This window comes from Sprattus sprattus, assembly GCF_963457725.1.
Source record: "Sprattus sprattus genome assembly, chromosome: 14".
Lineage (NCBI taxonomy): Eukaryota > Metazoa > Chordata > Actinopteri > Clupeiformes > Clupeidae > Sprattus > Sprattus sprattus.
Window position 1 is genome coordinate 26,391,944 of NC_137912.1, and position 27,441 is coordinate 26,419,384.

At 42.1% G+C, this 27,441-nt stretch overlaps 1 protein-coding gene across 1 annotated transcript in view; it reads left to right on the forward strand.

Moving 5' to 3' along the window:
• Nucleotides 1-1,567: 1,567 nt before the first annotated feature.
• tafa5a (TAFA chemokine like family member 5a) overlaps nucleotides 1,568-27,441 on the forward strand; it is a gene marked incomplete at both ends in the record, with an annotated part of 59,152 nt that continues 33,278 nt past the window's right edge. The window contains one exon of the mRNA XM_080851742.1: nucleotides 1,568-1,679. Within this exon, the coding sequence (XP_080707868.1) occupies nucleotides 1,568-1,679 (112 nt within the window). The remainder of the gene's footprint in view (nucleotides 1,680-27,441) is intronic.

Genomic DNA, 27,441 nt, shown 5'->3' on the forward strand with positions numbered 1-27,441 from the left:
ATTTAAAATACAGTATATTGCCCTCTCATCAGATGTTGGGGATTCATGCATCACTTGCAATGATAGCTCAGACCAAAAAAAGAGAAAGAAACATATGTATGGCCACAGCTCGTGGCCTGTCTCTTGGTTAGAATGCTGCACAGAGTGTGGGGTGAGGGTGTGTGGTGCCAAGCCAAGGCTGCTGTACCTGAGCCACTGCCAACTCAGAGCTGGGGCTGAGCCAAAACAGGAATCCAAGCCACCTAATTCAGCCACAACTCATGCACCATTTTCCATTTAAAAACACTGAGAAACTGTCATTCTAAAATCTTGACGGAGGAAAAAGCTGTAGGAAATAACACTGTTAGCTTTCTTTGCTGACAGACAGATAGTTATACAATTGGATACAAATAATGCTATTACATTCCGCACAGAGGCATTCATGAAAGTATTTTTTTTTCATCTGCAACTTCATCTTGCAAATATTTCCTGAAGAAAATATCACAATTTGGGCACAAGTGCGAACAATGCTGTGTGCCCTTGATGAAAACCTCACAAGAGTCAAATTACTTGTCTCCACAGTGCTCCATTTTGTTTCTATGAATCCCAAATCACCAGGTAATCTCACTAATTTAGCATTTATTCTTTAACTATATTTTACTCCAGACACCCCACAGTTGTTCACATAACGTGTAATACATATGTTCACAGTGGAACAGGAAATGTTGAAAATGCAGTGCACACACACAGACATATGCACACACACACACACACACACACACACACACACACACACACGCAAACAAACAACATACTGTGTAAATCTGACACACAATATAGGGCAGGATTAAGAATTATCTTCGGTGCATGTGAACAGCGTATCACTAAATTCTCAGTAAGTCAGGGGTTCCATGCAGTCGGTTTTTCACCCAGTCTCAAAATCTGGGGGAGCACTCGGAAGTTACGGCGTCTCCCTAGCTTCTTGTCCCTCATCGTCAGTAATCTTTTCATCCGAGCACAAATCTTGTTTTGACCAACCTCTACAGTCTTTTGAGGGATGTCGTCATAGTAAGGAACTTCTTTCACATCTCTGAGACAATGAAATAGGATTTTATTCAACCTCATCAATATCCTTGCGAAAGAGAAGCCAGAGATTGTATCGCTCACAGACCACCTACCCCAGGTGCTCCGAGGGGTTTACGATGTTGCGGCATAAATGTTTTAATCTTTTCAATTCTGTTCATATATATTAATTCGCTGGGTTGGACAAGCTAAAACGATGTTTAAGTCGATTTCATTGCAGAGTTGATCTCAACAGCACAGCTAAATTCTGAATTAACAAATTCACCGCGGATTTACACCTTTTCAGCCGCACGTTGGATAAGACAAGGACACTCATTAAGGCTCTACCAGAGTTTATATTCTGAGTTTAAAAGGATGTTTTTCGTTGCTGCTCTGACAGCTCGCCCACCGGAGAGCTCCTTGATGTGCAGTGCTTTTTGAAAATGTCTTTGTTCGGAATTACACCTGGAAAGTGGCGCTTACTAGAAGCCTGATTTGGCTTGAGACTGAAATACCGTTCATTTCAATGGCTCTAACTTCAAGGTTGTCTAAACGCAAGGATGCAAAACCGTGGCCGAGAATGTCTTCAACTTTCTGGGCTGTGGTACTGCTGACCAGTCTGCTAATTATCTACTGCGGTGAGTATATTGCCCGCAATCTCAGATAGTGATCAGCTGATACTGTGGTGCATGTGGATGGAAGGACGTGATCCATGATAATCATAGATGAGTTGACATCTGATTGCTATCAGAATCAGAGAGAGACAGAGTGAAAGAGGGATTCACTAAGACGGATGCCTGTATTTTTTCAATGCATAGCCTCCCTTACTTAGTTATGACATTCCAGTTCTCTGTTTCCCTTTTCTCTTTCTGTCACTCACTCACCTTCACACACACACATGTGGTTCACAAATTAACCAGACTCTTGGGTCATTTCCAGTAATCTGCGAATTTAATTATTTAGTGTTGTAATTGGACCATTTGCAACAAACATTAAGGGATATATTTTGTTCATTAAGTGACTTCATTTTAATAGATTAAATGCTTTTTCTATCCCCCCATTTGAATTATACATAAATTACTTTACAATTACAAAAACTAAGAGCATAGCAACACCACTATTTGAATAGTGACATCTGAACAATTTGTCCAAAACTGATTTTTTTTAATGTATGTATGGCCAATAGCAGGCTCTAAGCATACGTTAAGGACCTTAAATTCTATCCGATACTGGCTCAATCACTGATCCTCTCTTGCTTCTTCTGTATTAAATTGTGGGGAAATAAGTGTAAAAGATGCATGGTCCATAGCCATCGCATTAAAGGCATTATCCTAATCTACTGAGTAATGACATTGTTCGTTTGTCTGTTCATTTCTTTACTGTATGAATGAGGAAAGGATAATTTTTTGACAGTTCCTCAGTGAAAAGTCACATGTTAAATTCAAACTCAAACACACACACTCACATTTAAACAAACACACAAACACACACACACACACACACACACACACACACTCACACACACACACACACACAAACACACACACACACACACACACACACACAAACACTCACGCGCACACACACACACACACGCACACGCACACGCACACAAACACACACACACACACACACACACACACACAGGGCTAAAAAGGGAATCGATTGCAGTGTTTTTAATCTGGGGATGAATGAGAACTGTTGTACCACAGAGGGTGTTTAATCTCTGCCTCAGTGTGTGATTGTTCAGTGCTGCATCTGCCTGCACTTCCCCTGTAACCTTGCTGGATGATAGATCCTTCGCTTGTGTTCAATCAATGCCCTGGGCTGTTTGCTCCGGTCAGCAGTCTCAGAGATTCAAGCTTTGCTTATTTTATTTTATATTTCTTGACACCTCTTTTTATTTTAGCCTGTCTTGGGCACGCACCCCAAAAACAGCTCTTGGAGTTTTGCTTTTGACCCAGTTGTTGTCTCAGAGATTAATCTTCATCTTGACCACTGACCGATTCATGTCATCTTTTACTGAGTCATTGTCGGTGTCTGTCCGGATCAGGAGCGTGGCAAGCCTGTTGGCCAAAGACCAATGTGGTCTAAAAGTTGTGCCAAAACACACACTGCACCTGCCGCTAGTGTGTGAATGTATGTGTATATGTCTGTGCATGTGAATAATGTTCTCGTGCATAATGTGTGTGTGTGTGTGTGTGTGTGTGTGTTTGTGTGTTTGGTGCGGGTAGGGAGGTCAGAACAACAAGTCAGTGTCCTCAGCGTCCCCAGCAGTGACAGTGTAAGGCTAGGACAAAAAAGCTTGTTGAGGAGGTCTGTGTTTATAGCAGTGACTCATATGCTAGCTGCCTCTTAAAATTAGCATCTGATTTTAAGATCTGCCTTCGTCAAGTAGCTGCATGCACTGAGGGATGATGTGATGAAAAAAGGGGAAGGGAGAGAAAGAGAGAGAGAGAGAGAGAGAGGAGGGAGAGAGAGAGAGATGGCACTGCTTTGTACAATGCTGCAGCTAATCCCATTAAAATGGTGTCGATGTTATCCCCTCAATAGTGTGATTAAATTTAAGGTTTACAAAATTATATTAGCTTATTATGTTGATTATTTTGAAATTTACAAGGAAAGACCGGAGGTGAAAGCCTTATTCTGTGCACTAGCTCCCTCCTCTGGATGCTTCTCGACATGGTTATGTGTTTGTGTATTAGTTGCATTTTGGGATAAATTATCATAGTACAGTACTAATGAGATTAGGAATAAGAGCCTTAGATTATATAGAAAATTGATTCTTGCTTCTTGACTGCCAAGAGAGCAGACAACAAACAAACAGAAACATACCTTTGTTGTCATCAGATCAGAGGAAAGATTTGCGGTGATTCAAAGCTGATTAGATACACCACCACTATAGTATGTTGATGTGCAGGGATTCAAAGCTGATGAGATCCACCATCACTATAGTATGTTGATGTGCAGGGATTCAAAGCTGATGTATGTTAGTATGTTGCTGTGTTAGCTGATGTGATACACCACCACTATAGTACGTTGATGTGCAGTGATTCAAAGCTGATGTGATACACCACCACTATAGTATGTTGGTGTGTTAGCTGAAGAGATACACCACCACTATAGTAAGTTGATGTGTCAGTAAGACTACATGCAGTGAATGTATGCATCATGCTTGCTTCCTGTACAAAAATAACATACAAACAAACACAGTGACACAATAAAGCCCATATGACTCAATGCCAGTGACAAAACACATCAGTCTTACTGGTAAACCTGACAGGCAACACTTCTAAACATGTCTATTAAACTGAGGCAGTAGGTGACTGAGCTATCAGGCTATCAGGTGTTAGTCAGAGTTTTTTTTTGCGTAGTGATGTCGGGAACACAATGCACACAGCACACCCCATGTGACAAAGAAAGAGGGAGAGACATAGAGACAGAGGAGAAGAAAGGGAGAGGGAGAGAGAGCACATGCCGTCCATCTCTCTCCAGCTGCTCCCCCGCAAGGTCAATTACAGCGGCAGATGAATCATACCTGCTCCTCACACACTCCTTGCTGCCAGTGTCCTGATTGAGGCGCCACTGGAACAATGTAGCGCTGCTCTAAGAGAGCAACGCAGACACACCCCTCCATCCTGTGTGCACACACACACACACACGCACACACACACGCACTCACGCATGCGCACACACACACACACACACACACACACACACACACACACACACACACACACACACACACACACACACACACACACAAACACACACACAAACACACACACACACCTACACACACACACACACACCCCTCCATCCTGCTCCGAGGGAGCCATGCAGACACACCCCTCCATCCTGTGTGCACACACACACACACGCACACACACACGCAATCACGCATGCGCACACACACACACACACACACACACACACACACACACACACAAACACACACACACACCTACACACACACACACACACCCCTCCATCCTGCTCCGAGGGAGCCATGCAGACACACCCCCTCCATCCTGCGTGCACTAGCTGTGATGTCACCGGCTGCCGAGCCACCACCTGTATGCCTCTGTTTGCTTTACCTGAACCAACAGCATTTGAGAGCGGGAGAAGACACGCACAGCCTAGTGGGCATATGTTTGAGAATCAAAGCAGCTTCCCACCTACCCCCAGCCCAACTGCCGGGGAGCCTGCCTCCCTTTGGTTTGTGTGATTCTCCTTTTCTTTGGTTTTCATTTTAATATGAAAAATGACCTCAAAAAACACACGTGTTTTTGTAGGTGAGCGTGCACACATTTAAATATCTTAGCCTATTTCAGGCAGTGCCCAGAGGCCTTCTCCTCGGAATGAGACACTGAGCCGCTGTCCGCATTACAGGGCTTAGATGTAAATTGTTCACCCGCTGAACTTGTTGAGATTTTTACTCAGCCTTGCAAGCCCATGATGAACCTTTTAGGAAGATGGAGCTGTGTTACAGATTAATATTTTATTATCTTAGCACACTTTCAGCGTTTTACGACCATAGATTTCCTTTTTAAGGGGGAAAAAATGCTCTTTATAAAGCTGTAATGTGTGTATCGCAGATGGCTTGAGCATTATTGGTAGATGGTTGTGGATTTGGAGACATGAATTATTGACAAATTCAGAGACATATTTTCAGTACTCTTACTTTCAAAAGCACTGACTTTTTCTGGCAGATATACAGCAGTGTTTTTTACTAATGTAAACCAAATTGCTTGCATTGATTAACCCAGGTTTATGCAGTGAAAGTGGCAGTATTTGATAGTGTAGATACTCTGCAAATAGCAGTAATTTGAAAATGTTCCTTAAAAAAAAAAAAAAAAAAGCGTTCTACATTTCAAACATCACTGACCTGTCTCTCTCTGTAACTGAGGCAACCCATGATGCCACGAGCCATGCAGATGTACAATTCAATTATCACTATCGCCTTCGCTTTTTTCCCTCGCATCCTATTTGTTTGCTCCGTCTGTTTGAGATTAATTTAGGAGACACCCAGGAGACTTACTTAATGAAAGCAAGCAGGGAAAACAATCCATCTATGTCAAGGAAGGAGGGGAAACAAAATGGCAACACATGAGAACAACAAACGGCATTTTCTTGAAGCCTCCAGATTAGTGATTGAACGGGGGGTAATGGCCACGCAGTAGGTCTCACTGGAAACTGGGAAAGCATAAAATGGAAAGGCATCCCCTGGCGAGACAAGTCTTATGACCACAGCTGGGGCCGTTTTGTTCTGTGTTATGTTGCTCTATCAGAAAGAGAGAAAAAAAAACCTTAACCTCTGTAGGTACAGGCTGTAACAAACTGATATGAACTCTGTTCCAATGTTAAGAGCTTTAGTTGGGTCTGTAGGAGAAGTGCAGGGGAAATTCATAATTAAGCTCAGACCCTGGCAAAGCTTAATAGAAAGCCTTAAGTTTCAGATGTGGAATATGTTTAATAAGTGTGTGACTGAATGTAGACTCAAGATTATGGTAATAGGTGATGGATAGTCTTAAGACCAACACAGAAAATATGCAGTTCATTCATTTGTGCTCAACCAGTTAGTCCATTACTACACAGCTATGTCACATCATGAATAAATATGAATGCAACATTATTTTAGATTTTCATAATATTTACATATCTGCATTTGCAACTTTCTGTCTTTTACTTTTAAAGACACAGGCCAACTGCAAGACTGCCTTCTATTCTACCCTGCGGTAACTTCATGAATCTCATTACTCTGCCTTTGGTCACTTCTCAACACACTCACACAAACACTCACTGAGAGACAGAGAGAGGAAGAGAGAGAAACTCACTTTAAAGATGAGAGGAGCTTGATTTGGTCTGGAGACAGTAAACATGTTCACATAAACAGAAGCTCTTCTTTATTATCGAGAAAAGCAATTGCTTGAAAGTAAATGGCACAGTGGTGTTTTGAATTCCTGGAGGGTCCATCAGTGTGAAGCGGCTCAGAGGGCTCGACAGGGGATGTCTGCAACCGGAACACAGCAGCTAGGAGGAGGAGGAGAGGGAAGAAAGTAGCAGACAATGAGACAAAAGCAGATGGATGAAAATGTTCAGTCCACCAATCTGCAGTCAGGGGAATAAAGTCAGCTAATACAATGAAGTCAGATGGAGAACTGGGAGAAGGGCCACTTCAGAAGTAGAAACAAATATTACATTAAAGGAGACAGGACCATTTATCCTCCAGTCTGAGAGGTAGTTACTCTGCTGAATAAGGCACGAAGCCCAGCTGATGCATGTAGCTGGAGAGTTAATGGTGTTGAAGTCAACTCCGTTCAATCATTTGAACCTGTCCTACAAAGGACCGCACACAATCTCAACAGGATAACAGGCCTGTTCTAGATTTGGTCATCTCTATTTGTACTCCCTGTCTACACTGTGAAAGACTATTCCCAGTTAATGTCTAACTTACAAACTTGGCCAACATTCTCCTATTTATAGTGATTAATAAAGATCCACAGCTGACTTTTATGAAAAAATGTTCATTACCCTATTAATTATATAGGCAGACCTATACTATGTCCATTCCCCTATTAATGATATAGACAGAGCTATAATATGTACATTCCCCTATTAATGATATAGACAGACCTGTACTATGCAAAAGAAATGATCTTACCTATCAAACCTGAAACGTTCTCCAAGCCCTCTTTTTGAAGCACACATACATGCAGGCCATGGCCAAGCATACACCGGGAAAGATGGAATAATTTGGCTCCGTTCCACAGGGTGCATTACTGTTTCATCTAGCTGGCTGCTTTCCTGGATAGAGGCGATGCTGTTTTTTGGACACAATGCACAGTTGGGTTCAGGAAGCAACCTTGCTTTAAATACGCACAGGGAAACCAGAGGCATGGGAAGAAAGCAGAAAGCAAACAACAGCCTAAATCCGTTCTTCATTTCAACTTTGCATATCTGAGTCTGCTTGTAAGCAGGCTGCACACAACTTCTGATTAAAGTCTGTAATTCCAAAGCAAATGGAGGAGAGACTGGAATGATTCAGAACGTATTACCGCATCTCACCTTTTGAGGGTGGAGCTGCAATACAATTTCACCCCAGAAAGTGCATCTTATCATTAAAGTTTAACTGGTTCCACTTGTTTTTTAAGATGTGCTTTTTGTAAGAGTAATTGAATTTGCCTTTGTGAGGCTGCACACCCAAACTTAAGATGCAGGGCACAGCATTGTGAGAATCCTCCCTAAATTGGGATGGCAGAGTATGGTATTTTAGTGTGTGCAAACCATGCGCTGAATTATAAGCATCATGTCTCTCTATATATAGTAAACTTTGAAGATCAATGAGCCAGGCAATTTTTTCCCCCATGTGTGCATCACTGAGACAACAGATCTTTAATAGCAGCTCATGCTTGTACATGATTTAAGTTGGCATCCAACTGTCAAAGCTTTTTTATTTACACTGTGCACGGTCAACATGTTCCAGCTGCTTCTTTATTTACACTGTGCACGGTCAACTGATCTCATGTTCTCACAGACTCCGCCTGTATGCTCTTCAAGTGCCTCAGACTTCAATCAGTACTACATTTCGATGGTTAAAAGAACATAAAGGACTATTCTGTACTGAATCAGTGTGCACACCTAGATCCCAGGCCATGTCCAGTGTTGTCTCATATAGGATCATTTTGTTTGATTGTTTGACTGTAGTATTTCAAAAGAGAAGAGGTGTCATCACTTTTTAACTGATAGGCGTTTCATGTCAGTACGGGAATGATTAAATCTGGGAGATAGCGATGCCCGGTGTCTCAGCTTCATCTGGACATGAGGTGATGGATGTATAATCTGCTACATTGAGCTCATAGGCCTCTGCCCTGAAGGCCAAAGTGGCACCCATGGATGGAGGATACAGGGCTGGATGATAGAGCGAGGGGGTGGGGGGGGGGGGGGGGGGGGGGGGGGGGGGTGTTGATCCGCACATCATATGGGCTCACTGTGACAGTGGCAGCTGGAAATGAACCCTGAAGGTATTTGTTCAGCTGGAGCATTGTAATTCCAGTTGATACATTTATACATGTGAAACATGACTTTGTTAAGGTCGGGTGGCAGCTCTTCGCTGAGCGAAATCTCTCTCTCTCTCTCTCTCTCTGTCTGTCTCACTCTCTCTTTCTCTCCCCTCTCCCCTGTCTTTCCTGAGAGTAGCGATAAAGTATTTCATTGTAACACTGACAATAGCATGTGAATTATGAGAGGGGCACTTCAGGGTTGAAATACTCATTACGGCTCAACAACAGGGATCCTGTAAAAACATGTTATATGACACCGCCAGTAAAATGAATGCAACATCCATATTTTAATGGAGACTCCCTTAAGTGCCTTGCAAATTCTTTGTGATGCTTCTTGCTGTTGTACTAAAAAGAAAAAAACATAGTTATGATGCCACTGACATGATCACTATTTTAGGTTACAGAGATGTGTAGATGCAGCTTACTTGCCTTCAACTTGGTTTATTTTCTTATTAACAGTTCCACAGCCGCCCTGTATAGCAGAGTGCACAGTATTTCATAATGGTGGCATTTACAAGCTCATTTTGAAATATTTCAAAAGATGTCAGGAAATATAAAATGTATGGATTAGTACAGAATTACTTAGAGTACTCGGATCTGTGGAGTACAAACAATTTTGCTAAATCAAAGTGAGATCAATTTGATTTGGTTCATGATCCTACCTGTACAAGAAATATACATTTAAACCTGAAAGTGAAATAATAAAAGTGAAACAGACAGAAATGATTCCATGAATAGACCAACAAATGAAGATGTTCAGAGTACCAAACCTGTGGCCCACATTCAAACACTCACCAAGATGGGGGAATTTAATTACTTCATTTATCAGTGTCGACAGACTATTCGCTTTTGAAGCAGCTGCTCTGAAGAGACTGAGCATAATTTTCCAGTGACCGCTTTTTATTTTTTCATAAAATGCATGCTTGGTATTTAAACAGGATTCTGCCCAGATCATGATTCAACTACTATCTAATCATAAACTCATTAATGATTCATTTGATTACTTGGCAAATGTAGGTGCAACTCTACAGTACTGTACTGTATTAACTCCCCACAGGGGAGCGGAAACTAACAACGAGAAACAATGCATTATTCATACAGCACCATCAACATAACACTTAAAATTATACATTTTGACCTTGTCGTCATAAATATTAATGTTTGTGTTTTGACATTTGTTGTCATCAGTGTTATTCAGAAGAAGATCAGAATATGGCTGCTGTTCCGTGCTAATCCTTTTCTACATGCAGGACAGATGTTGATGCAGTAATTAACAAATCCGTCAGCTGTGCTACCAGAATATTTTAAAAGCATGTGTGCTGCACTGTTATATCAATACCTCTGTTTCATACGTACTGTTATGAGGAAGAAAGAGTATAACAAATAGCCTGAGGCAAATAATGAATAGGGACTTTGGGCGAGGAGGAAATTGAATTCCTGGATTGTGTGAAGTCACACAATCTTTTGTTTCCAAATAAGGATTCCCACAACGGAAAAGCATATTATTTTCCTCACACTGTAAAGAAAGAAGCAGGAAAGCTGTGAGAGGAGCAGGAGGATTATGGGTAATATGCATAGATTCTTCAACTTTGCATTGAAAATTCAATCTGATGAAACCAAGCCAAAGCGAGGCAAGCACCGAGGCAGGCTGGCCTCTGTTTTTGGGCCGGGGAGGTGGCTCATATGTTTGCATGATGGGAATCAAATGGATCAGTCCGTGTTAAAATGAAATGAAACAAACAATCAGACAACTGTGGCGGGGGCATAAAAATGCTTCCCTAAGGGAGACCTAAGGGTGATAACCATAAACCATTTCCCCGGCATGGAGGTTCAGCCACTAATCTAATGCACACATTATTCAGCCTGCATCTATTTAAGGCGAGCGCTGTGAGATTTATCACCCAGGTTTAACTGTATGGTAAAATAGCACATTAAGCAGATGATATCACAGTGTATGAAATGATTATGCATGCTTGCAGAAAAGTGGAGGAGGCCAGCTTAATTAAATGCAAGGTCCTGGTTATACATCACTGGCTCTCTCACTCAGTCCACTTAACCAAACTGGCTGCTGTTCTATTTTTTTTTCAGGCAAAGAGCTGAGCAACAGCTTCTTTCCTCATACCAGTCCCAGCCCCCACCCTTTTGTTTCTGTCTTAAAAAAAAAAAAAAAAATGGTTTGGGAAAATGCTGTGCCAAAATGAAGCCAAGCAATTTTACTTAATGTTTTGCATTCAGAGTGCGCCAATGGGAATCCTAAGTGGCTCACCTTGGGAAATGCTCTGTGCATTTTGTATGGTGAAAGATAACTGGTTTACATCCATTTTAAGCACAGATTGGTTGACATGCTCCCATGGGAGGAAGGAGGAAATTGGTGGAGCTTGACTTAAGGAGTTGCCGAAACCACTGTAGCTTTTGCAGGGTAACCTCTTTATGAAGGACATTTTGGAACACGCAGTGGTGCCAAGTCTCTCCTTCTCGTTTAAAGGCATACCCGTCCAAACGGTGACAATTCATTTCATGCAGTGACCCTCACAATTAAAAGGAATGGGATAGGTGATATTGTAGTTTGTAAGTCCTCACAGAGGCTCCTAGAAATGATGAAATGAAATGAGAGGTATTAAATATGTGTCTAAAAACTTGCTAGGGTGAATTCAGTCGGAATCAAATGCTCAAACTATTTTATTATTCTAGTCCCGTGGGCCTCTATAGCTTTTCATTTAACAACCCTATCTGTTGTTAAGCGCAGACCAGGGAAATGCACAGGTAAATATTATAAATACATCAGCTTAAGGGTAAGGAACATTTTTCTCCCTGTGGAAAAGACACAGCCTTCTGCAGTCAGTATACATAGCCACTGCAGATTAAGCAAAGGGCTCTGTGGTTTCAATCTGTGGGGGGATTTGCAGTGTGAGAGACGTCTCTGTTACCGATTTGATTCTTTCCTGTAGCAGTGCATGCTTGCATTGTGTTGTGATGCTTGCTCTATCCAGACTCGCCTTGCGAGGGATAATCGAGCTAAAGTTAAAACTTTGAGGCATGCCAAAGTGGAATCTTGCATGCTTTGAATAATGGAAGGAAATTGCTCCTTTGGCTTGTTCGAGAATCTGCTAGTGGGTGAACTAATTCAGAGAATGCTTCCAAACTGGTTACATAATCCAAATGGTGGAGATTGTGTGTTTGAAGGGTGTTCTAACTCCATAATAGTCAAAGGAAACACTGGAGACCTGACCTTTCAAAAAGCCCATTCCTTTATTTATGCTGTGAAAATTCTTTTTCTCTCAATTTAAAATTCCAGTTTACCTCCCAGTCTGTCCTATATGCTGACAGCACAGAGCCAGGTTTATACAGTGCAGGAGGTACACCTTGGGCTGAGCAAACATCATACTGGAGCATGAGGATTATGTTTGAGTTTCTCTGGAGCAGATCTGGAACTATGGAGAGATAGTTGAAATATGTAAAGTAGGCTTGCCTTGGAAATACTGTATTATGAAGATTGCATTAGCAAATAAATACAAAGCGGAATACATACAGGGCAATTTTACATCTGTAAGAATTGTACAAATATACTTTGCACCGAGGAGCAGAAGAGGCTGTCTGCACCTTCTCCAAATCTAATTTAGAATTTCGTCTTTAACAAATCAGGTCAGTGGACAGTTGTCCACATACGTACGTCTATGTCACATTTAGATTCTCAGGATGATTTATGTGAGTGCCACAAAGATTCACCTGCTTTTAAATGCATGTCTTCCTGAATGTATAGTCATGAAGGTGAGATATCCACTGTAATTACCATCACAGAGATCACCTGCTGTCAGAGATAGATTCTAATGTGACTGGAATACAGACGAAATAAGCACCATGCCCAATTATTATCTTCCCTTTCATTGAAACTGTCAGCATTAAGATCATCACTCCTTGGCATGAAGCAAAGGGGCACGTGCTTTTGGGATTGCCTTAAGAAAATCTGTGTGTGTGGGGGGGGGCTGTTGCATATTATATCATATGATGGAAGTCTGCCATGAATTTCTTGACATAATTTATTTTTTAAAGTACACGTGTTTGACCTCATGAACCTATAATAAGCACATGTCAAGCTGACGCATGTGCTTCTCTTCCCCGCTCTCTCTTCCTAATGCTTGATGAAAGTTGTCCCAATGCCAGCTGAAAAGCAGTCATAGCATTCGTAACATTCCCTACATTCACAGCACTAACACACGCCGTACGTACACAGCACTCACATCAGCTCCAGAGCTGTACAATGGATCAAATCTCTGACAGCACCGTGCCGTACCCCTTATTACATACATGCTCCTTGGAAGGATGAATGGTTTCCACTTCCAGCACATCCAAGACTAGCGCTTCTACCCTTCTTTGCACTGTTCTCACGGTCCGAGGAATCGCTCTAGCACACTGACAACCGCAATGTCATTAGAGGACAATGCTTCGCCGCGAGCCAGATAGCTCAGAGCCTCGGTCATTAGTGCTTTTGCCTTGACAAGATTTGATATTTGTGCCAGCACTGTGGGCAAGCAGGCTTTTGATGTGGCAGGCTTCTCTGTCCCACAGGAATGCTGGGCCCCTTTCCCTTTCGCTGGGACACCTCTGATCCGCCTGCCCGGGATGCAACTGTCCCTGTGCTGATAAAGGACAAAGCTTGAACCTCCCAGGATGCACCTGCTTCTCTGTTGATAAAGAAAAGCGGCTGGATCTCACCGCATGCCATGGGGGCAGGGGCCAGGAAGGAGATCATATGCCCCAGTCAGGCCGGGCCAGACACAGCCTTCATGTGTCCCCGTCAACTTCATCTGTTCTCCTGAAGGATGGCCCCTGCTCCCCCCCCCCCGTATACACCTCCGAAATTAGACCTGCAGGATTGATTACCAGCGCTTTGAGTCCAGCAGAGAGGAGTGAGAGGCTCCAAACTCTTATCAAATCCTTCAAGCCAATCCTGGGCTGTCATGGGAACTTCATCAAAGTCATTCTCTTGCCCCTGTGATTGTGATCTGTTTCATCAACTGAACTCTCCAGGCCCTGGGAGAGCGATATTGCAGGAGGTGCCTCTCATCGATTACCTTTCCAGGGCCACAGCCAGTCTTCATTGCATGACAGTGCAGCAGCTGTGAAGACCTCATGTTGACTTGGAGATGGGCAGAGAGGGGAGGGGAGGAGAGTTAGTGGCTTTAACCGCGTTTTATATCTTCCTCCTCCTCCTCCTCCTCCTCTTCCTCGACAGCATCGCTCACTCTTGAGATGGTTTGAAAGTGTTTCTGAACTCATTTAAGATCTGTAATTATACCTGCACGTAGACGGCACCTGAAATGTCCCTGGAGACTGAGTGAGGACAGACGTGGGCTTCGTTAAGCCCTCTGATTACTGCTGGATGGTCACGCACCAGTGCCACAGCACCACAGCGCCACAGCACTGCTGGTGATTAAGAGGGGAATAAACCCCGATCAGATGTTTCCTTTTGGGGGGGGGTCTTTACCCAAGGCACCCACAACAGCATATTTAGGAGACAAAAATGAGGCATACGATCCTAGTGTTGTGAAATGGGATAAATATTCCCCAAACACCAGAGGTGGGCAGGGTGAGTTTACAGTAGAGGTCTTAATGGCTGCTGTGTTTTAGACTGATTATTCTGGGTTCAGTAAAATGGTGGGATTAGAGTTGATGTTACATGCCTGAGGCAATGTCTAAGCACTGAGGAGCGCATCGTGGTTCTGTATTTTCAATATCAGACTGAGGGCAAAAAACAGTCTTCTCTATCAAAAGCGATTGACCAAGGCATATGGATTTTATAAAGCTGGCACAAACCCGGAGGCATCCTGCGAGACATCATTTCTGTGAGCGAGCGAGCGAGTGAGTGAGTGGCAGCGTTACTGCACTGTGAAATAAAACTCCATGAATTTGAATAGTTTCCTTCTCTCTGAGCCTGTCCAACACAGATGTGCTGTCCAGTCTCTGTAAACAGCGGAGGTGGAGCCCTGGTCACACTCCGGTGGCTCAGAAGAGACATTCACACGGAGGATGGGGCTTGTTTGGCTGCTCTGAGGAGCCTGCCAGGCACCCATGATCCCAGCACAGATGGAGCCTCCGCCACCGCCGCCATGGTGCTCCACTGCAAATCTCCTGCCAACCGGCCACATGACCGAGGGGGGGAGAATTTGCATACAAATGTCCTCTTTAAAAAGGAACTTCACACATCAGCACATTTTTTGTATGCTTTTTATGGTCATTGCTCATAAATAAATAAATCAATAAGTACACATAAGCAAGGGCAGGAGATGCGCATTTGTGGCAGAAAATCTCTGTGCTCTGTATGTAAATTGATGGTGCTCCCTGAAACATAAGCATCATCCCCAAAACCATTTCAGTCTGCTTTAGATGCAAGGACACAACTAGCCTAGCTCTGCCCATTTGATGATGCAGCCCTGGGCATTATCCTTACATGCAAACCGGTCCAACCATTGGCCAGACGTCAAAGGCAACTCCATGGCATGAGTCAATGTGGGTCCAGACTACATTAGGGGAACATGATGCCCCCTTTGACTGCACTGAGACTCCAGGAGACGGGAGACACCCATTTGTGTCCTTGGCCCAGTGTGGGTATGATTATGAATGGAGGGCGATGCAGGGAGAATATGTTTCATAAATATGTTACATTTGGGGAGGCTTTGACTCCTTGCCACCAGGCCCGGCGCCTCACTGGGAGAAATGGGAGTGACCTTGGAAGCCCTCCGTGCTCAGATGGCACGTGTGTTGCAGACAGGCTTCTGAGCTGTAAATCCTCCTGTGAGGGTTCCTCTCTCATGCAGGAAACAGGAAGCAGACATCTAGCAGCTTCCCCCTCCCAGTCACACACACACATACACACACACACATACACACACACACACACACACAGAAACACATACACACACACACACACACACACACACACACACACAGAAACACACACACATACACACACACAGAGAAACACACACACACACACAAACACACACACACAAACACACACACAGTCACAAACACACACACACACACACACACCAACACACACACACACACAATTGTTGACGTGCCATTGTACTGTATTCTCACAAGACTTGTGGGCATAATGAATTCCTTGGTAAGGCTTGGGTGCATTCGCAGAGACACGCTCCACACCCAGTAGCATCCACCACAGGACTCATCTGAACACTACATCAGCTCCTCAGAGCATCACAAACATATTTGAGGATTTTTTTAGGTTTATTCCTAGAAGTCCGATGGGCTTTGCATTTTCCTGATGATGGCTTATCAGTGGCTGGCAGTAAAGACCTGACAGCCTAGACCTGAAGGCCACATGTTTATTGAGTAATTGAAACCGAGAAATGTGGCTGTGAATTCAATACAGGCTGTCAATCATGACACTGCAGTGATACAGTTACTGGCAGCCCGGTGCCCTGTCAGACATCACGAAGAAATTACAAATCAACAGCATGCTATCCTAGCCAAGGCAACCTCTCTGCCCTCAGTCCTTCGGGAGAAATAGCTTCACTATTCCTAAGCCCTGATCTTTTTATTTTTTGAATGACATTTGTAGAGTGCATATACCCTCAGCCAGGTAATCATTGTATTTATGATTTCATTGTTTCTTAAATACTTTGAACCCTTTAAGATGACTATGGGGTGTGGAACTTATTTGTATTATCCCTTGTTAGCAGTAGGACTACATTTTCAAGTTCCTATTTCTCTCAAAAGGTTTCTTTTTTTCCGTAATAGCATGGCTTTTCCAATAGTTCCCCATCTTCCAGCTCATTTTTAAAAGATATCCCACGCCCCAATACATTATGTATTGGTATATAAATGAGCTATTTTGGATTCTCACGGGTTTCTTTATCTCCTCTCACATCGCACTATCATGTGTTGCTGCATGCGTGTCTCTCAGGAGGTAAATCTGAATGTTTTCACTTGTGGTGGGCTTATGCGTCTTTATCACGGAGAGGCAGGGAGCCATCTTATCATGCAGATCAGTGAGTCCTCTTGTTTTCCTGCTCTGATTTGCATAGTGATATTTTCCTTCTTCTGTCTTCCTTAAATGTCTGCTCACCTTGCGCAGCTTGCCACTCCTCTTCTGGCCAACCGCTCTGCATTCTGAGTGGAGGGACTCTTAGCTAGGCAGTAGTATAGATTTGGCCTTTTCTAATCTCCTGCCTCTTTGACTTCGTCTACAGGAGTCTATGTAGTGCCCATCTTATACAGTGCTAGTGTGTTTCCATGGCCATACCTTTGTCTAGGGGAGTCTATGTAGTGCCCATCTTATACAGTGCTAGTGTGTTTCCATGGCCATACCTTTGTCTAGGGGAGTCTATGTAGTGCCCATCTTATACTGTGCCAGTGTGTTTCCAATGCCATACCTTTGTCTAGGGGAGTCTATGTAGTGCCCATCTTATACAGTGCTAGTGTGTTTCCATGGCCATACCTTTGTCTAGGGGAGTCTATGTAGTGCCCATCTTATACTGTGCCAGTGTGTTTCCATGGCCATACCTTTGTCTAGGGGAGTCTATGTAGTGCCCATCTTATACTGTGCCAGTGTGTTTCCATGGCCATACCTTGCCATATGGTGACTGGGTTGGTGCAGCCAACATCCATTATGCAGTTTGAGCTACTAATCTCATGCCATCTTGGCAAGGTTGTGAATATATACATACAAATGTAAATGATTATAGTTTAGCTATTCCAAACTGTATTTAGTTACAAACTGAAATAGAGTATGTTCAGTCCTTGGTTTAGCACCATACCGTCAGCCTGAGTATTTAAAGTATGTAAAAAAAGTCCATATGAAAGTCCCTACAGCAATTTTAAGTGTGCTCAAAGCCAAAGCAGTATAACAAATCTAGACAGAAGTTGTGTCTATTAGTTGCAGTGGTGCAATATGCATGCTACTACTAAATAATAAATAGTGCCATTAAACATTGAAGGTTATTAGAGGATCTAAATAAGAAGCCAGATGAAAGACCTTGGAGAATGTTGTTATGAGGATATGTACCATCCTAGCTCGAGGAAACTTGGGGTAATTCTTCATTACATCAGAGGCCGTAAGGAGATACTCTCTCTTGCCTTTAGGCTATCTCCAATGACTAGTTTTGATATTTTGGGAGAATTACTTATGTTTGCAAATGAGTAACCCACAGTAACAGTTCTAACTAAAACCAGTCAAGTACTCATGGTCTGATTGCATTTCAATTCTTGTAATTTTGTTATTTTATGCCATATGGGTTAGCCAGAATAATCTTCACTAGTCCCTATAGATTCCACTGATTTTACATTTTCCTCCAGTTATCTTAATAACCGCAATAAAACGTGTACGGAATTTCAAAACTCTTCTAATTTCCATATGGTTTACAGTACAAAACATATCCATGAATTATATTTGAGTTGTGTAGAGTCCAGGGCCCTTGTTTGTGGAAGATTGTTTTCTCTCTTAGATCATATCCACATCTAAATAGGACAGTCAGTTGCTGTCATGCCAGTGTAATGGTAGCCAGTGGAGACAGTGCTGTGCAATGAGTAAACAATATGCCCCGACACAGATGATAGCAGCCATAGGTTTTAGCCTCCTTGTTAGCACGAACGCCACCTAGATCTGAGGTTGTGAGTTAGTGTCCTACGCGCAGTGGTGGAATGTAACGAAGTATTTTTACTTCGTTACTGTACTTCGTTACATTTTTACGTATCTGTACTTTACTTAAGTAAAAATAATAGTGCATACTTTTTACTTTTACTTCGTTACATTTTGCTGCTATTATCTATACTTTTACTCCGCTACATTTCTTCAATATGTGTCGTTATTCGTTACATTTTATGAACACAGTTTCGCCAACCTGTTGCCTACACAAAAATATGGATTGCGTTGCTTTAGGACGTTTCAACCAATCAGATGGCTCTATCATCTCCAATGACAGCAGCCAAATACGGCAGCAGCACTACGGTAGCCTTGCCTGTTTTGCTTAAACATTTGATAAACAGCCTGACTAACAAACAACTTTTCAGCATGGATTCAGAGTCAGCCTCATCTGAGGACATGTTCAAGTTCAGATGCCCCAAGAATAACTCGTGGAGGTTTCAGTGCGTTTCCTGTCTACCTCAAAAAAGGAGTTGCTAGACTTCAAAATTCGCCTTCAAATTTGGAGAAACAGGTCGAGTTATGCAGAGTTCTTGCTATGCTAAGTTAATGTCTATGACTTTTGAATATCGTATGCGGTTACTGACATGTTTTTATACTGTTATCTAGCAAAATATATGTTGACATACAGCAATAGCATCAAAATAACACGATTTTACCTTGATTGTTTATTTAACGTAGTGATAAGATAAAGCTGGTAGTTTAGCAATGTCAAGCTAACGTGAAGATTTGCCTTTTTTATTGACTGGTTATTGCCTGGCATGCAAACTTACTGTAATGCCTAGTCTTGGGTTGGTCAATATGTTTTTTTTTCCCCTTTTCTGCAATCAATAGAGCATTAAACTCTGCATTGACCAGTTTAACAACTCCATTTGTTTTTCATGTTTCATATTTCCATTTTTTTACACGTTTACAATTAAATAAAAGATTCAAAGATATACAATTTTGTCTTTATTGGTTTGGCTTAATGGTATTAACTTTGCAAAAAATCCCTGGTAGATAAATTGTCATCAGCAGAATTGTAAGATAGAGTGTGAACAGTATTACAGACAATAGGCCCAATAAGTACACCAACCTTTCCAATTAACAAATGCTGTTGCTTATAATTATTACTAGTAGTGACATATGTAGAGGCATTTATTACCAGTCGCTATTTCTTTATCAAAATGGCACAGCCTAGTCATTGAGAGACAACCCATTGTGTGAGTACTTTTACTTTTACTTTTAAAGTAAATTTAAAAGTGAGTACTTTTACTTTTACTTCTACTTTCATTTTCCTCAGTACTTGTACTTTTACTTAAGTACTAAACGTCAGTACTTCTTCCACCACTGCCTACGCGGGACTGTGCTTGCTTACACAACGCAGGTTGCACAAGTACAAAGTATGGTCAGTCTTTTCAGAAATATCTCAGTAATTTCTGGAAATGTTTTCTTATTATGCCGATTAAAGCAAGTATTATGTATCACCTTCATTTAAGTCAAATAAATTGGATGTCACAATATGAAAATGGAAGTACTGTGCACTGTAACCCCACTTGACATTCAGATGTAACAGTTGCCTTTCTGAAAGATGACTGAAGAGTGTTTTTCTTTTGGGGAATTTTGAAGGCTGCAACAGAGCATTCACGCTTTCACTCTCAGTCCTTCGAGGTCTTAATGGGATGTGTTCAACTCTCAGTCCTTTGAGGTCTAAATGGGATGTGTTCAAGGTAGGCAGTCATTGAGAGGTGCATCAAGGCTATTACAGATTTGTGCATGCATGTGAAGGTCCTTATGCTTAGTGAGCTAATGGTCAAAATGGCTGGTGAGGGTGTGTACTACCTTGATATCATGTCCTTGAAATCGATTAGAGAAAAAAAGAGGGGGCTGTGTTGTTAAGACCTATATCATATAATGCCCACTATAGTTTCTGATGCAGTTCTTGTCAAGTAAATACATTTTTTATTTACATCTGTTTAGCAAAGTGCAAATACATCTGCATATTCAATTGCCATTGGCTCTCTGGCGTTCTGATATTTAAAGACACAGATCAGTGTCTTCAATCAGTCATAAGTAAAACATTTTTGTATATACAGTATGATGTGATAACCATCACTTGTAATAAACGTGTCTTCAATGACAACAGAAGCCTTAGATTTACTTACAGTAAGTTACATGTTCTTCTTTACCCTATACATTTAAGTTATTTGGAAATCCTATTTATTCAGGCAAAGCCATTCATCCACATTAATCATCTGCAACACTTGTAGTATAATCCTTGTCCATTATATCTACACTGTGAAGGTTTATACATGGTAGTTATAACTGAAAAAACATCAGAAAATCCAAATATTTTTTCCATGCACATGGCATTACATACATATTTTAATGTAATTGTTTGTGTATATATGTAAGTCCAGTTAACTTGTATCCTAATATACCACATAAAGTGCCAGACCATGGTGGCTGTTGCACATTCATGGATCAACATTTTCTTAAATCAAATCTAATCTAATCTTTTCAGAATGTATTATAGTCCACAAATACATGTCTAATGAGGAATATTAAGTCTTCCAACTGTGATATTATAATGTCAAGAATATCGCAACATATGTTGTTTGTCAAATTAATCACATTGGTTTGTTTGTCATTGCTGTGAAATTGCTTAAAATTCAAGATTTTCTTGCTATTCTTGAGCCAATGCTATATTTGAATACTAAGTCCCAAATATACCAAATGCCTATGAATACAGAGTTTTGGGTCACTGGTCAATGATATTGTTGACACATTGACTAAAGATGGCAATCAGGAAACAGGTTGGTCTTACTTCTGACACTTCCTCTGGCGTTGATGACAGGTGCAGTGAGTCAATAGGCACAGATTGTTCAGAGCAAAGAAGAAACAGAAAGTTTAAAGTTGGGACAAAGGTTCCCCTTTTTTGTGTGTGTATCATGTCGGTGACATTTTGGGTGGCCGCGCTGCCCGTGCCATACAGAGAATAGATGGCTGAGGGTGCAAATATGTAAAGTGTTACCTGTCGATAAATAAACAAGGCAGACTACTTAATGGAAGCCTGTGTTCACAATATTTAATGTTCCCCACGCACTCTCCCCCGCCCTTAGTGGACAGGTTCTGGACAGGTCTCCGTTAATTGCTGTCATGTTGACTGATGGATCGCGTCGTGAGGAGGAGGCCCAGGTCTGTGTTAGCTCCACTGCAGAGAAATGAATGAAACATGGACACCCCTGTTGTTAACACTGGCCAGCATCAATAATTGACAACAAATTTGCTGAAGTGGCAAGAGCGTTGAGATAACTGCAAAGTTTGTTGCACATAAGAGTTGAATTTATTGGCCTAACACACAAATTCCTTCTTCGCCTGATTTGCTCAGGATGTTGACATTCTTCTCTTTTACATCGAATGGACCACACAACTGACTTTTATACAACAAAATGATGTCAAGTCTTAGTATTATTTAATTTTAGTAACCACCTACCACAGGCGTTAGTGTGTGTGTGTGCGTGTGTGTGTGTGTATGTTTTTGTGTGTGTGTGTGTGTGTGTGTGTGTGTGTGTGTGTGTGTGTGTGTGTGTGTGTGTGTGTGTGTGTGTGTGTGTGTGTGTGTGTGTGTGTGTGTGTGTGTGTGTGTGTGTAGAACTGCATAGCCCTTGCACCACCTAATGTTAAATGAGGTGAAATGTACAGGTGAAATAAGATTCAATACCCTTGTATTCTCCACACAGCCATCTGATATTTCGAGTAAGCATGCACAAAATGAGAGTGATAATTAGAAACCACCGGATTGCAACACATAAACAATGAAGTCAGTTAACGGTGACTGTAATCTTTTTAGTGCCTTCAAGAATTGCCCTTCACTCACACCCGCCTCCTTAGTAGCTTGAGGAGACATATTTTGGGGGAGGTGTGACGTCACCAGGAGAGCGAAGAGAAAGTCGCGTCTGTAGCTGCGGCTGTTAAGAACAGGGGCAAGCCCGAGGAACTGACAGAGGCGCTGGCGGAGAAACAGGCTCGCCATTAACTTCAACTTAACCGTAGGCGCATTCGTAAAATAGAAAGACTGGACCTTTTTCAGGGCTCACGGCGCAGCGTGGGATGCATATCGAAAGCCCGGAGAAAACGCGAGGATTTTTCTGCCTTTTCTGAAGACATTTTCAAGTATCTTCTTTTCGTTGGCGGATACATGTCACTGATGACACTCGTTAAATAAATAAATCAGTTTTGGCTACTTAACGAAAACAATACCTTAAGAACATAGGCTACTAGTGAGAGAGCTGCTGCAAAATGATATGATGCTGCAACCAACCACCCCTGATCATCACACGAGTTCAGCATAGTACTGTGTGTGCCACGACGAGTGCCCATCAACACACCGCGTCCACTGGCTGCAGTTAAGGAAGGAAAAGGCTCCGACGGAGTCACGAAGTCTTCTAACGGAAAAGTGAATGAAATTTCGTCACTTGGGAGTCCGGGAATTTAACTGTCCCTCGCTGTTTTTTTCCCTATTAACATTTTGCCTCGTTCTATTAACTGTAAAGACGGGATCATTTCCTATTGTGCGTTGACTGCGCGTTGACTGGTATATCCCAAACGCCCTCTTTGCACATTCACTGAAGGGATCTTTCGTGTTCTTTCTTCAGTGGGGCTTTCTTTTGTGAATAAGTCGCTGCATGGGAGCAGAATGGAAGACTGGTTTTCCTTCTGAAGACCGCTGGCTCTGCTTCCCGGCTGTTTGACTTTCTTGACAGAATGCAGCTTCTCAGAGTTGCGTGGGCTTTAGCAGGAGCGGCAGTTTTCTGTTTTGTCATTCTTTTGATCCACTCGCGCTTCTTGAAAGAAGGTAATGTGGGTTTACTTGCTCTCCGCTGTCAAAACTGTAGCAATGTGTCTAGTTTGTGCGTCACCTGTCGTTCCGAGGTGGTAGTTTCTGATCTCTTTTGCATGGGCATTAGGCTATATCTGATAAGATTGAATCACCGAATACGCGTCACTTGCGCCAAAGTGCGCAATCAACATCTCTACTGTGGCTTATTCTAACGTGTCTTTCTCTAGATGGAATTTCTTAACTGACAGAATCTTTGCGTTTTTTTAGAGGTTACCTATAAAGAAACCAATGATTAAAACGCAGGTGACCAACATTGGCCAATTTGGAATGATTTCAGAACACATTTGACGAATACAAATGTTTTGTTCGCAGGCGCGTATGCGGCCACGAGAGGATGAGTAATGTTGCGAGATAAAGTGATTTATAGTTGTTTTCTTCAATAGATGGCACTAGAGTCTAGCTTAAGGGTAACGGCGGGGTCAAACTGTAATTATTTCCTCCCATTAACCACAATTTTTTTTGTCATTCCACTGAATACCAGACTGACTTAACACAATGCGACCAGCTATACATTTAAGCTGCTGTCACAGGCTTGGCATGGTTTGTTAAACAATCTGTTGAGAAAACAATGTGTATGCCTGATAGAATATCAACATTTCACCATCAGAATATCTGCTCCCTCAAAAGAAAAAGAGGTGACATTTTTATATTATCAATATTATAAGCAACATATAGTCTGTTCACAATTCATGACCTACATGTGCAAGAATCATCCAAGGGTATTTATGGTTAAATGATCATCCATGTCTATTTAACATCTGCTTTAAAATTACAATGTAAGGACAGATGAAAATCCCATGTATGCCTCAGTGTTACTCCTCTTCTCACTGCAAGTACACTGCTCTCATAAGTAATCTAATGTGGCTGCTTTTTGTGCCTTGGGGGGAAACAAGTGTGTTTTGTTTATGGATGAGGCAGGAGGTCAGCGGGTTGCGGTGCTATGTGGTGGGCACCGTGGCCTCCTCCTCCTCCTCCTCCTCCTCCTCCTCTCCGTCACGCCTTAATGTGGAAATGCGGGTCAACCTGTGGCAAGCGCTCGCCCTCCACCTCAGACCCGTGCCCATCTGAGAGAGACCCTTTCAGATGCATAGCCCACCTGACTCCCATCAGCTAAACCATTCAATAACTAACTAAACAAATAGAGTTTGGTGACATGAGAAATGTAGGCTACTGTTCCATAACATATCAAAATTAAAAGACTTTGCCAGGTAATGTGAAATAACCATGATATAACATATTGTTATGGCATTATGGTGATATTTGCTTAAGCCTACATTAATTGTAACTTTCAAAAGAAACTATGTTCAATGTAGGCTCCCATTTACAGTCATTCCAAAGGTCACACACCTCAGTGCAAACCTTTAAAGAATTGGTGTCACTTGCATTCAGCAATTCATTTACAAATCAATTGATTTACCCAGATCAATTCATTTGTTTAGATTTGCTGTGGAATCTCTCATCATTTTTACAATTTAAACATTTGTATGGGAATAGATTTGCTCATTTTTAACCTTGCAGGGTAGAGTGCTCTCTCTTTCTCACACACATGCACCCACTCATGCACACACACACACACAGAGACACACACACACACACATGACACACGCGCGCACAAACGCACACGCGCACAAACGCACAAACGCACACAGACACATGCACACACACACACATAGATTTCACACCTTCATGGAGGTCAGATATAGTAGTAGACATAGTAGTAAATGACGTTCTCTGAGGAAAATGAAAGTCATAATCCACTGCAGACAGTGTTGTGATATGAATGCTGGGTGTGAATAATAAAAACCATAGGGAGAACATTATGAATATAAATCTCTTAATATGGTTTTTGATTTGTTTTGTTATATAGAATGGCTACAGTTTCCTTTATAGGTGAATATTTTACAAACTAATTTAGCAGGAAGGAAATGTATTCTTTCGTCTTATTATCATACACATAGGAGACATTTTCCACCAGACGATGGTACTGATATATTGTATATTGTGATTGAACAAGCAGTGAAACAGCAGTAGAATTAATAATATTATCTCACGTGTAGTTGTAGCTCTTCTGGATTCATAATATTCTCTCACATGTAGTTGTAGCTCCACTGAATTTCCACTGAGATTTGATAACTTTGAAGATTTAAGGCTTCTTCAAAATGGCTTTGAAGAATCTTAACATCAGCATGGCATTGATGACCCTTTATGACCATTTGGCCAATTGGATGTTTTAAAATGAATGGGACCTCATGAGTTTGGGGTTGCCGTAGTATTTAACTCACACCCTTTTTACGCGTTCATGTTGCGTAGCCTCCGCCCTGATAACCTTAGCTTCAAAGCAGCCTTTGGAAATCGTAACCTCAAGTTCTGTTGTCCCTTTTCCGACCATAAGCTTCCTTTTACTTGGAATCACAGCCTGACTGATCACAGCTTAGGATGCCTAGCAGAGCCATCCTAAGGGGGTGTTTGTTTGAGTCAGTGAGATACTGTTTGCCTAATTGTGGTTAATGTGCTGGTGAACTGTGGTGCAATCACAGAGAGGTGGTGGTGTGGCTTACAGATGGTTAAGCTTATTCATCAGTAGTCCTCCTCCAAAGACACTTAAACCTGCAGAATGGAGGGATTTGGCAATTTTGCCCTTGAGTGCTGCTTCAGGCTGAAGTGACATAAAGATAATACTTGCCGTTTAACGTGGTGGTAATACACCTCCACTCAGATGCAAATGGGCTCAGCACCGCTGTGGTGGAAAATCCTTTATTTTGTCCGACTCCCAGCAACCTGGAGAGGTAAAGCTCCTTCTTAAGGACTGCTGCAAAAGAGCTCAATGGCCCTGAAAGGGTGCTCTCGGGTGTCGAATGTGCTAAAGTAGCAAGAGGTTTTACATATGGGATCACATATCCAACTAGCGCTTGTGCCTAACACTTATGCAGATTTGTTATGTTGGAATTATTTTCCATATGTGATCATTCTGGTAACGTATCTCACAGAGGAGGACTGGTCCCAGAGGTTAGAGACTAGAGGGTCATTTGTCTAATCGACCTGTCAGAGAGTGGGAGGACCATCTTCTCATATCAGCATTTTCCTCCCAGGGCGGAAGCCAGGCGATGCTCCTGCTGCATTGGCAAGATATCAATCATTACAATTTAAAAGGGCGCTGTTCAATTTCTCATAAATAAGGTAGATCATGTTGTGAGTGCTACGCTCACACAGGGAATCTCCACTCACTCTAAGGAGCGAAAACTCTTAAGTTCATGGCCATTCGTTCGCTCACCACATAGTTCTTCATGCTAGTTTTATTGCCTTCAAGTGGAGGCCTTCTTTAGGCATTCCAATCTGTCCATAAAACCATGCTTGGTTATGCAAACCATTGCATCAAGTGTACATTTGTATATGGTGCTACACAGCAGTCACCTTCTATCTCTTGTATGTAGGATGACTTATGGTGGTTTAAAAATCATCCTGCAGAGGACGAACATAACCTTGATGTAGTTGATTGTCCCACTAAAAGTTTCATGCCACTGCTTCAAGCTTTTAAGAAACAATACATTTAATATGATCAGGGCCACAGCACTCTGAAATGAGGTACATATCCTTTTTAGTGGGGGGCATAATAGAGGCATTATCGATCCCAGCCTGGACTAGCCAAAGCTCTCTCCTCCACGCAGGCTTATTCCTGAAGTTATTTGGTGGTGATCATTCTTTTTGTTGGAACAACCTATAGGAAAACAACATCCGCTTTTGGCCTAATCCCCGCTCCTCAACATGATTGTTATCCTTATTTTCAATTG